Source organism: Mirounga leonina, unplaced genomic scaffold (genome assembly GCF_011800145.1).
Source record: "Mirounga leonina isolate KUSES-001 unplaced genomic scaffold, KU_Mleo_1.0 Mir_154, whole genome shotgun sequence".
Classification (NCBI taxonomy): Eukaryota; Metazoa; Chordata; class Mammalia; order Carnivora; family Phocidae; genus Mirounga; species Mirounga leonina.
The window spans coordinates 23,969,839-23,981,610 of NW_023270389.1; the positions used below are offsets into that span (position 1 = coordinate 23,969,839).

Here is an 11,772-nt window from a genome sequence, read left to right on the forward strand (position 1 = left end):
AAAAAAAAAAAAAAAAAAGAGCGCATCTTGCCAACATGGCTGCCACCCATCATCAGGCTCCTGCCCTGACCTACGTCATTCATATACCACTGCCCTTCTGCTTGTTTCCAAGAGCAGAGAGATTGAAGAGGAAAAACAAGCCACCACCTTCATCAAATGCTACTTACTGAGGCTGCTCTGAGCCTGGCACTTTGTTGGGGGCAAGTGATATAAAGACAAGGCATCAATGTCTTAGTGCTCTCTAAGCTACTGGCATTCAGTGAGGATGCTTCTTGACCACAGCGGGCAGGAGTGGTGTTTCTGGAGGACAGTTAATACCCGCAAATCCTGGGACGCTCATGGCACTCGCTTCCCCATTACTTCAGCCAGGCAGGGTTTGAGAACTGTACTCACTGCTTGGAAAGGTGATCCTCAGAGGTGTCATGAGCCCAGACAAATTGTTACAGCTGTTGGATGGGAGGGGATAACAATAACATTCGTATTGCATTAAACGTTCATAATGCCTTTTGCCAGGCACTGTGTTAAGCATTTTACATATATTAATTCATTTAATCCTCACATTAACACAATGAAGTAGGTAATGTTATTATCCCCATTTTTTTTAAAACAAGGAAGCAGATGCGCACAGAGAGGCCCAGAATAACACAGAGATTAAGTGGCAGAGTAAGGATTCGAACTCAGGTCTTCTAGTGTCAGTCTGTTCTCTTAATCGCTGCCTGCTACCGCCTTTTTAAGGTCATATTTCTGAACCTTGCTTTTCAAAACAAAGATAAAACAAACCAAGGCCACCACGGAATTAGATCTTCAACTTACACAAAGATGCTCGATGAGTTTGGCCGGGGGTGTCTTCACCTGCCTGTGGCTCATTTGCACATCAGAACATTTCTCAACTGTTCCCATCCAGCCACAGGTCCACAAGTAGTTAAATATTAATAACGACAGAGACTCCGCTCATTAGTCCCCTGACTCCAGCCCTGCTCCCATCTCTGGTATTCAGGCATCCCCCAAATGTCTTACTACAGACTAGAATTCCAATGAAGTGGGTTTCTCAGGATTCTAGCACAACTAGATCCATGACAGTGAGAACACTGGCTCTGTGTGTGTTTATAGAATTGGTGGAGACAGTCACGTACCCTAGGACACTTGAGAGGGCAATCGTGGCCAAGACATCATGGGCAAGCTACATGTGACTGGACTGTAGGGTCAAGAGCATTTACCAAGTGACGGCAGCCCTCCACCCACACCACATACCTCTAGAAAGTTCGCTCTTTCCTTTTGTACTAGCACCCGAACTGTGAGTTCTGGTGGTGGAGGGAGCAACACCTACTTTCCCCTCCAATCCTTCCCTTCCACTTGACCCTGGCTTGGAAGGTGAGCTTTCCTTGCCCGAAGCCAGCTGCAGCAGGAGGCACCCCGCACAGCCTCTGCTGGGAACTGCGGACACGGGCAAGGTAGGCTTTTCCTGATGGGCGGTAGCTGCTGCAGTCCGATGGGGGCGGTGGGGCTTTGGTCAAGGGGGGAGGGCCTTTGCTGACAAATACAAACCACAAGCCACTTCCAGAGATGCTTGTTAGGGGCTGTGCCAGCCTCTGTGCTTTGTACTTCCGATATTTAAACTATCTCTATAAACACATAAACACGTGGATAAGGATATCCTCCACCAAACATGGCAACTGCACATACGGGCGTGGGGAGAGGACACCTGTGAAAGAAATACACACACCGACCTGTAGGAAGCGAAAAATAACCCCCACCGCCAAGAAGACTGCAAATTTGCTCAGAAAGTCTACACACTGGGTGTCTAGTGGTCTACAGTCAGGCTTTGAGAAGAGTCTGTCTCTGAAGGAAGTGGGGGGCCTGAGAGCTCCGGGGAGGAAAGTCCTGGACAGGGAGTTGGGGAATTTTAGAGCCTGATGACTGGTGCAGTAACCTAGGAGAAAGAGGAGAAGGAGGGGGAGGAGGAGAGGGAGGAGGAGGAGGCGGAGGGGGAAGAGGGGGAGGAAGGGAGACAGGACACTGCCAAACATTAGAGCAGAGTCCAAAGGTTTGAGGGGCCAGAGGTGAAAGGTAAGGGGCGGGGCACAGGTCCAGGGTGACCTCAGGCTCACTTCAACCTACAGCCTGTTTCCATCTAAAGCCTAACCAGGTCTCTTTCCTGTCCCAACAGTGCGCCCTAAAGGAGAGGAGTAACACAGGGGGGCACGTACCATGGGCCTGGACCACAGGCGACAAACAAGCCATATTCCCATTAACCCTAATAAGCACGGGTCAAATGGCCATATCAATACCAGTCTCACAACCCACTGTCAAGAAGCTACAACAAAAGCAAGAGGGTGCGTGGGAGACAACGGAATGACCTTGACGCCCTGGTCATCATCCCCAACCTGAGTGAGTGACTCTGTGTGTGTGTGTGTGTGTGTAGGGGCGGGGTACGCACCTGTCAGGGAAAGAGGTATTTGTCAAACACAGCATCGCCGTAGCTGGGCGGTAGGCAGTCACTAAAGCCTACCCGCCTGGGGACTAAGAAGCAGTCCCCCCGGGCGTGTCTCCCTTGGTTGAAGTGGAGAAGAGCAACGACCGTCCCCTGCGCCAGCCCCCTGGCAGTTCCCCCCCCCCCCCCCCCGCCCCCCGGCGGACTGCGGGCTTCCCGCGCGCCCCTCCCCTGCCCTGCCCTCACACTCACTAGCGCAGCGCAGCGCCTGCCGCAGCACCTCTCGTCCGCACAGGTCACACCAGCCCGGGCCGCTCCGCAGCGCCAGGTCGCCGAAGCTGTGCCCCTCGCCTCGCTCCACCGGGACGCGGGGATCCTGCGGCTGCTCGAAGATGCTCCGCACGTCGCGGGGCCGGGGCGCTCCAGGCCGCCGCCGCAGTCTCTGCTGCAGACCAGGCCGGAGAGGGCGGGCGGGTCGCGAGGCCCGAGGTTGGGGCTCCGGGTCCCCCCGGGCCGCCCTCCGGGCGCCGCGCCCCTCGTGCGCCCCGGGCGCAGTGGAGAGGGGCGCGGGGGCGCAGCGGCGCGAGGAGCGGCCGGGGGGCGGCGGCGGCTCGGGGCCGCTCAGGCTCTGCAGGTAGCGCGGCGGTTCTGGGTCCAAGAGCAGCCGGTAGGGACGCTGCCCGATGGCCGGGGACGCCATGGCCATGCCTGGCGAGCGGCGGCGGCTGGCGGTGGCGGCGGCGCGGCTCCCGAGTCAGCCTCGAGAGAAGGGCGGCCCCACACGAGCGCGCCTTTAAAGGGACCGCAGCCTGCAGGGCGGGGCGGGGGCGGGGAGACGGGCGCGCGGCAGGAAGGGCGCCCCGGGGAACCCCCGACCGGCCGAGCGGCGGGGGGCGCGGGAGGCAGCGCGGATTTCGCGGCGTCTGCGGGGACCGGCCCGGACGACCGGGGCCGTTGAGGAGGCGTTGCTGTCGGGACCGTCTTGCCTTCAGCCCTGCCTCCTTCCCTCTCCCATCACTTCCCCCAACACCAGCTCCCCCCTCTCCCCCGCATCCCTGCACCGCAACACGCCCAGGTGAGGGAGCAGGCGGCAGGGAAGGGCTTAGGAACTCGCTGGGGATGGGCCTTTGGAGAGGTCCCCGGGCCGGGTGCCCGCGCGCCACCCTCCCGCTTCTCCTGCCCACGGGAGGGTGTGGGCCGTGCCACCCCCCCGACGCCGGCGACGCCCCCTGGCCAGCCGGCCGCGCGTGGGTTGGGCAGGCCCCGCCGGCGCTCCGGCCCCCGCAGCCGCGCCGAGTCCCGTGACGCCGAGGGACGCGCCGCGGGGGACGCTTCCGAGGCTGACCGCGGGAAGCCGCCGCGCGGCCGGCTAGGGTGTCCGCCTGCGACTTTCACTCTTGCTGGATTTCCCCTCTCTGGGCAGCCCTGTCTGGTAGGATATTCCTTTCCCGGAAGACTGGGGTTGTATGATCGGGGCCCTGGGGGATCGTGAGACCGCTCCCTCGCCGCATGGCTTGGGAGAGCTTATCTTCCCAAACCAAACCCTCCTTTCCCCACAGCTGCTCCAGGAACTACGGTGGAAACACCAGCCCCGAAAGCCCTACTCTGTATTGGGATGGACAGCTCACCTGTGGGACCCGAAGACGAACTCCTTCCTGCTGGCGCCAGAGCCGGCTTCATAACCTCCCCTGTCCCTTCCATTTGGATGCTCTGACTTCACCGTCTTGAAAGTCTTAATACTTTTTGAACAGAGGGCCCGTCATTTTCTCTTTACACTAGGTCCTACAAATTACGTAGCCTGTCCTGATCGTCTCTCGTGGGCGGGCAACGGGACTGCTGGATCTTTGAACAGGCCAGCTGCATGACCCGGGGCCCTCCCCAGCCTCTCTAGGTTTTTGTTTTTGCCTGTAAATTGGTCTGGGAGTGGGAAGACAGGTAAATGCTTTTGCGATCCACCACTCTGACGCGGTGATCACTGACTGTCCTCTTAAAACTTGGGGTTCCGTTTGGTTGATTTAACAGAGGTCACCAGCAACCAACTTTGGAAATAATCTACATTCCTCTAGACCTGAGACGCACGCTCTTCTTCCCAGGCCAGAGATGGGACTCCCCCTAGCGTCTGGTAGGGGAATCTTCACTTTTGCTTTTTCTTTCCCCTTGGAGGTAATTTTTAGGTAATTCCTAAAATTTCAAGAGTCGAGTGGTCAGGGAATTCCCAGCCTGCTTTGGTCCATGGCTTCTCCTTCATGGTGGTGGCAATCAGAAAGCCCTCCTCATTTGTAGTGCCGCGTCCCCGGGTCTCACGAGAGGCTGGAGCTTCTCACTTGAGGAGGTCGTTTCTGGGCACAAGGGAGAATAGGCAACTCGACAGTGTTACAGAGCAGGAGTTGAGATGAGGGAGGGTGCATCATGAGCCACCCCCTTTACTCCCTTCCCCCACCTTTCCGCTCCCCTGTCTGAACCTTGCTTTCTCTCCCATCAGTGATTTCAAACTTTGGCGTCCAGTCCGTCGGAGGGCTTGTTAAATCACAGGTTACAGGGCTCCACCCCTAGAGTTTCTGACTCAGTAGGAGTTTAGGGCTGAGGTTTGAGATGTTGCATTTTTAACAGATTCCCAGGTGGTGTTGCTGCTGGCCCAAGGACTCCACTGCTCTAGATCTAAGGTGGTGATAAGGGGGGCTTCTCTGTTCTTTTCCCCACAGGGCAGGTGAACTTCAGTGGGCACACTGAGAAAAACTCATGGCGGGGGGCGGGAGGGGGGGCTCTATCCCTGAATGCTTTCTGCTGAATGTTCACGCAGGAAAGTACAGTTCTCCTTTTTGGTCTCTTATTCCCACCTCTTCCACTTTTTCGGCAGTTTTCTTGGGGTTGTTGCAGAAACCTGCATTGCGTATAAAGATCTGCTTGTATCCACCCCTCTGTTATCCATCCATCACCACAGGCTTGAGACTCGTTGGAGGAGATCACTCCCCCCCAGGAGGCAGGGAGCTGGGTGAGGTCCAGGGTGTGGACCCAGCTTGAGCTCTGGGTGACAGCTGGGCATGGCAAGAAGAAAGGACCTGGCAATGAGCACATCTCTGAAAGGCCAGTTCTAAAATGCCATTTGTGAAATAATTGCCAACAATTGCCATCTCTGTCCTCCATCCCCCTCCCTGCCCCCACCAAGCATGAGTTTGGGCAGCCTAGGCCAGGTCCCCCATATAGAGAGGCTCATTGGATGAGTGTCTCCTTTAGCCCTGGGAAACTGAGGACTGTCTGGAACAACCAGACGTAAACCCCCTCCCATTTGTCTGAGATGCACAGAAAAATTGGGTTTCCTTTCCTGCTCCAGCTCTGATTTGGAGGAATGGGGGTGGCTGCTCTCAGCCCTGGATGGTGGAGGAGATTGTGCAGGGCCAGAGCCCTACATTTGGCTTCTGGGATGGGAACGGAGATGAAGATGGGGATAACATAACCTCATGTAGCCAACCCAAAAAGTTTATCAAGTTTATCTTAAGGTTCATCTGCCTGAGCCAAGAAATTGAGGTTGGGAGAGGTAGTTGCCACCCCTGACCCCCAACAGGAGGCTCCCTGCCTGGGACTTGCCTCCTCTGATACCATCTTTCCCAGCCCAGTCCCCTTCTTCCCTGAAGGAGCAGCCCCTCCCACAACACACTCTCTCTCTCAAGTCAGTCCTCCTTCCCCAGGGAGGAAGTACTAAAGAAATCCGAGTCTCAGTGGAGGGTCAGGACGATGCCTGGCCTGGCGCAGTGTCCGATGCTTGAGGTTCAGAGTTGTTTGGATGGCTCTTTGGTCCAGCGGGCCAGCAGGGTGAAAGCACAGCATCTGCTGAGACACGTCCACTGGGAGTTTTTCCCCGTGTTCGCAGATCCTCTTGGCCCAGAGCCATCGACTTTTTTCTGTTTGTGACTCACTCCCAGGAGAGTAGGTGTGCTGTTTTTATTTTTGACCAAGGGGAAAATGCCAGTTGTTGGAGTGTGTGGTCAGTGTGTGAGGTCACTTCAGAGGTGGTCCGGGAGCGTGTTGGTTCCTCCACGGCGGGGGGGGGGGGGGGGGGGGGCGGACTGTCCCCCGCCCACCCCCTGCTGAGCTTCCCAGTAGGAAGGAAAGGGGAAGGACAGAATGCATCCTGACTTTCTGAAGGGGAAGTTTTCGGTTTTGTTTGGCTTTGAGGCATCTGAAGTTGCTGAAATCCCCAGAGCATGTCGGGGACCTCCCAGTGATTCTGAGAGAACAGCTGTTTGCATAAGCTCCCTGGACCAGTCAGGACAGGTTAGGTTATGCTGTGGTAATAACCTGCAAATCTCACTGCCTTTAAACTAGAAACCTCTTTCTCAGTCTGACATGCCCTCTGCCAGTTGGCAGGGAGGCTCTTCTTCAAAGCCATTCAGGGCCCCGGGCTGATGGAGCGGCCACCACATCACAATTTGCCGGCCACTATGCAGAAGGAAGCCAAGAGAGCCCCGGGGCATAGAGCCCGCCCTCCACAAGGGGGGCAATGCCGTCCTGTGCTCAGAATGGGGAAAGAGCTGGAACTATTTGGCAGACAGCACTGGTGACCAGCGCACCTGCCGGGGCACAGAGCACTTCTTCGTTTAACAAGTAGCTAAGATCCGCTCTCTAGCGGGCGCTGCTGTCAGTGCTAAAGGTCCAACAGCGGAACGGACATGTTCCTGAAGCTTCCATTTTCAGGGAAGAGCCAGATAATAAACATGCAAACATAAGTGTAATATAGGGTCAGGTCCTGAGTACTTCATGGTGAAAAGTAAAGCACATGAAGAGGATAGAAAATGGCAGGGGCAACTCTTAGGTCGGGCGGCCAGGAGAGACCTCTCCGAGGAGCAGACATTTAAACACAGACCTGAGTGGAGGAAGCCCTGTGTCTGTCTGAGCAAGGACAGTCCAGGCAGGGGTGACAACAGCCCCGAACGTTCCCATACCTTAGGAGTGGGAGTTTGTTCCAAATGCAGATCCCCAGACCCCACCTCCAGAGATCCAGGGAGTTGGGTACTGGCCTATGTTTTATAGGAGTTGATTAAGGTGTCTCACAGACCCCACTCTGAAAATGGGCACAAGGCAGTGAGTAGCTGGGATTGTGGGACCCCTCCATAGACATTTGAGGGGAAATGCTCTCACCCTTGTTGAGGGCAGGGTTACAGCTCTGCACGTGACTTCTCTTCCCTTGTTGGGCAGGTTGTTGGACGCAGAGCTCAGCCTCCCATGGAAGTGGGGAGTCTTGGGGGTAACACTTTCTATTGCTAGACTGTGAGCCGGGACCGTAATAAAATGTTGCTGGAGAATTAAAATGTTTGTAAAAGTCTCTCATCAAATGCTATGTGTTATATTTACTCAAGAAATATGCATCCAGTGCTTACTGTGGGGCTGGCACTTTGGGCTTGAATGACTTGATCTTCATGGCAACTCTGAAATGGCTGACATTCCTATTTTTCAGATGAGAAAATTGAGGCTCAGAGAAGACATGTGACTAGCCCCCAAAATGTGTCACAGTCTGGACTCAAATGCAGAATTTTGCCTTTACACTACCCAACTGGTGTGGTAAAAAGGACAGTGTTTAAACATCTCTGATCTCACTTTGTAGGTGCAGTTTCAAGAATCAGCAAAATACTTCCCCGTTTTTCTTTCCCTGTTGAAATCCTCTTCAGTATTCAAGGTCGAATCCAAATGCCATAGAGCCTTCCCAGAGTTGCCCAGACCTGATCCTCACTCTTTCTTCTGGGACCCTACAAGCTGCTTGCGTCTCTAACACTCACATCATCATGATGTGAGTCACAATTGACATTTTGCCTTCCCCACTTGCGTCTTTTTTTTTTTTTTAAAGATTTTATTTGAGAGAGAGAATGAAATAGAGAGAGAGAGAGAGAGCATGAGATGGGGGAGGGTTAGAGGGAGAGGCAGACTCCCTGCTGAGCAGGGAGCCCGATGCGGGACTCGATCCCGTGATTCCGCGATTCCAGGATCATGACCCGAGCCGAAGGCAGTCGCTTAACCAACTGAGCCACCCAGGCCCCCCCACCTGACTTGCGTCTTGCTGGTCTTTCTGATCACACGGTACAGGGCAAGTAAGAGGTGCTCAATAAATGTCGAATGAAATGAATTCACCTGTCAGCTCCCAACTGGTACCTAATCCCAAACTCATCTCTTAACACCCTTTAGGCCATGGCTCCTGCAGGGCGGGGAGACAAGGAATTGCCTGGCCCAGCGAGAAAAGAAGGCACCCAGTGACCTGATGGGGCCGGGTGGCAATGGTGTTGGGAACTCTGTTTAAGGCTCATGTGCATCCTCCCAAGTTGATGGTCACTGGGGCGGATTTCTTGCCTCCTGGGCCAGCGGTGAGGGCTGGTAAGACACCATCCCCACTTCAGGAGGGTGGGTTTTCTCTGGGTCACCGAGCTCCCGTGCTCCCACGGGGCACATCCAGGTCCTTGACAGTACTTAGGACAAGAGGGTCGGAATGCAGCAGGGATGTGAGGGCTCCTGGAAAGGTGTCCCCATGCAGGGTGGGGGTGGGTGGGGCTTGTTGGCCAGAAGTCGGTGGCACCTCCCCCGTCTGCCTCTCAATAATGGAATTTTTCCGTCCCAAGTCACTCTGCCGGGCTTATGATAAGACTGGTTTGTGTATATGTTTCTTCTTTCCGTGTGGAAAAACTCAGATATTCCAGGCAGATTTGTCAGCAGCTCTCCCTCACTCAGCCAGCGGGGAGGCCCCAAGCCACAGGCACTTACATTCCAGCACTAAGCCCGCTCTGGGCCCATCGCTGTGGCAGGAAGCCGGGGACTGGGACTGGGACAGACCAGCACGAGCACAGTGGCCTGGATGGCCTTCCAGGCTAGCCCAGCTCTCGCCCCAGCCCCCTCACATGTGCGCGCGCGCACACGCACACACACACACACACACACCCGTCTCTTCCAGGTCTCTATCTTGTTCCCCTCATTTCTGCCCCCTTTCCCCCTCATTCTCCTCTCCCTTTCCCTGTCCATCCCTTTATCGCTCCATTCCTCCCAGTCCTCCTTCCCACCCTCTCTCCTGTCCTCATTCCCATCCCCTGTCTCCCCGCCACGCACACCCCCATGTCTCTCTGCAAAGGGTGCAGGGAAAGGACCCAACTACTTGAAATGACTGCCGAAACTCGGGGCTTCCAAGGGAAATAAGCTGAAGCTACCTCAGGCCATCCTGGCCCATTCCTTACCACCCCCAACTGGCTGAGGATTCTCTGCAAGATGAAGGGAAAAGCCAGGAATTCCTACCCTTGACAAAAGTCACTGAAGCAGCTTGGAAGTGAACCCCAAAGGGCTCATTGTGGCGATCCTTTGAGGCGCCCGCTGCTGAAGGGAGACACCCCGTGAGGGCAAATGGTGGGTGCAGTGGGAGAACGGCCAGGCCCCTGTGGGGGTCTGTCCTGTCACCCAGCCTGGCTCCCCTGGCCTCAGCTGTCAGGTTGGGGTTGGGTGGGTGGCATTTAGTCAGGTGTCTACCACCTCCTGCCCTTTGGCCTGTGTGGGCCCATTCCTGTGTCCTCTGCAGGATATTTGCAAACTCTGCCTCAGTGTTCTCAAGCCTTAGCTTGTGTAAGCATCACCGGGGAAGCTCATCAACAATGCGGGTTCCTGGGCCACCCCCGTACTGACTGGAATCCTGTGGGTGGGTCCCAGAAGCTCTGTTTTGAACCAGGACGTCAGCCTCTAAAGAGAACACTGAGTAGCTCCTGAGAGAGACAGAGACTGTAGGCCCGCAGTGCTAGGGCCCAGAGGCAGGCACCAGGCCCTCCAAGCGGGCTGCCCTTCCCGTGTGGGGAGCTGGGACGTGCCCCCACGCCCTCCTAGGTAGGCCCATTTTTAACCTGGCCCAGCCTGTTTTAAGAGGATGCTCGCCATGAATCTGAATGCCGCCGTGTGGGTTCTTCCCAGACCTTTGTGACTGAACGGAGCCACGGCCTGGCCCACCTGAGACAAGAGAATCTGTCTCTTGACCCTCCCTGTACAAGGGGCCTCACAGCCAAGCGAGGTCAGGGCCGGGAGGGTGTGCACAGAACTCACATTGTGTTTCAGGCCCTTGTGGACATACCAGATCTGTTCCCACCTGTAACTTTGAAAAGCTATCACCACCACCCCCATTTTAGACAAGGAGACGGAGGCACAGAGTTTCAATACACCCTCCACGTAGGCCCCAAAGAGTCGTATCTTTAAAATCCTAGTTGGACTTGACATAAAACCTGTGTCTACGGCTCCCTGAGGTAAAGCTCAAGTTCAGTGTGGTCCACGAGGACCTTCTGGGCCTGGCTTCTCCCTTTCGTCAACACCGACTTCCCACTTGGGCTTATGCTCAGTGACACGCATACTTACAGTTCCTTCCACGCCACGGCGCGTGCTGTTCCCACCAGCACGGATGCCTGCCATGCCTTCTTTGCTAGATAATTCCACTCACCCGCCGGGGCCGCCGCCCGGAGCCCGCGGTTCCCCGAGTCCTTCCCTGACACCCTCCTAGGCTGACCTCAGCACGGCCCCCCCGAGACGGTGATGTCACGCTGCACTTGAGCTGTGCGTTCCTAGCCCAGCACTCTCCTCATGACGCTGAACTGCCTCCCTCATGACACGGTGAGCTCCTCCAGGACAGGCATCCATCGTGGTCACCTGTGTGGTCCCGGCGCCGGTAACAGGGCCTGGCGCACCTCGGGTGCTCACGTCGGGTCTGGGGAGCCCAGTGGACTCTTCATTTTAAGTGTTAAGTTAGGAATCATGACAGAGAGCATAAAGGGAATTTTAAGAGGTCTTCAGACACCGGAGGATCTTCTAAGGCTCTTCCGGCCACGGGCCTTGGTCCACTTCCTCACTCCCTACCGACGGAGAACGAGAGCCTCTGCAGAAGTTTAAATGGGGGGACACATCCATGGCAGGGGCTCTGCCCCACCCGGGAACAAACTGAGCCTTTGAGTTGGTCTCTGCTGGGCCTTTCTCGTGAGAGCACAGAGCCTGGATCCTATCATCCCCCAAAAATCTGCACTTGGCTTTCAGGGATCCCCAGGCTCTTTCGCTGAGCTCCACCAAGCATGTGTGATCCAGAGGCAGCCACGGCTGCCAGGGAAAGTCCATTCTGGGACTTCCCTGCGGGGCCTCCGACGAGCTAGGAGTGTCAGCCCGAGCTTCACGCAGCCAGAGTGGCCCGAGGTGGCCCAGGGCCCAGGGGCATCGAGGCAGCAGCCAGCTCCGGGGGCCCCAGAATCGGAACCCATTGGGTTTAAGTGACCCCATGGACACCCCCCGCCAAATGGCGTACGTGAAGCCACTGAGGCTCAATGCTAGTAACACCCCCCAGCAGCCCTCCC

At 56.1% G+C, this 11,772-nt stretch overlaps 1 protein-coding gene across 1 annotated transcript in view; it reads right to left on the bottom strand.

Annotated features, from left to right (window-relative positions):
• Positions 1–3,137, bottom strand: part of RASSF5 (Ras association domain family member 5) — a 62,409-nt gene extending 59,272 nt beyond the window's left edge. Inside the window, exon 1 of the mRNA XM_035010176.1 lies at positions 2,684–3,137. Coding sequence (XP_034866067.1) covers positions 2,684–3,137 — 454 coding nt within the window. The remainder of the gene's footprint in view (positions 1–2,683) is intronic.
• Between the last annotated feature and the right edge of the window lie 8,635 nt (positions 3,138–11,772).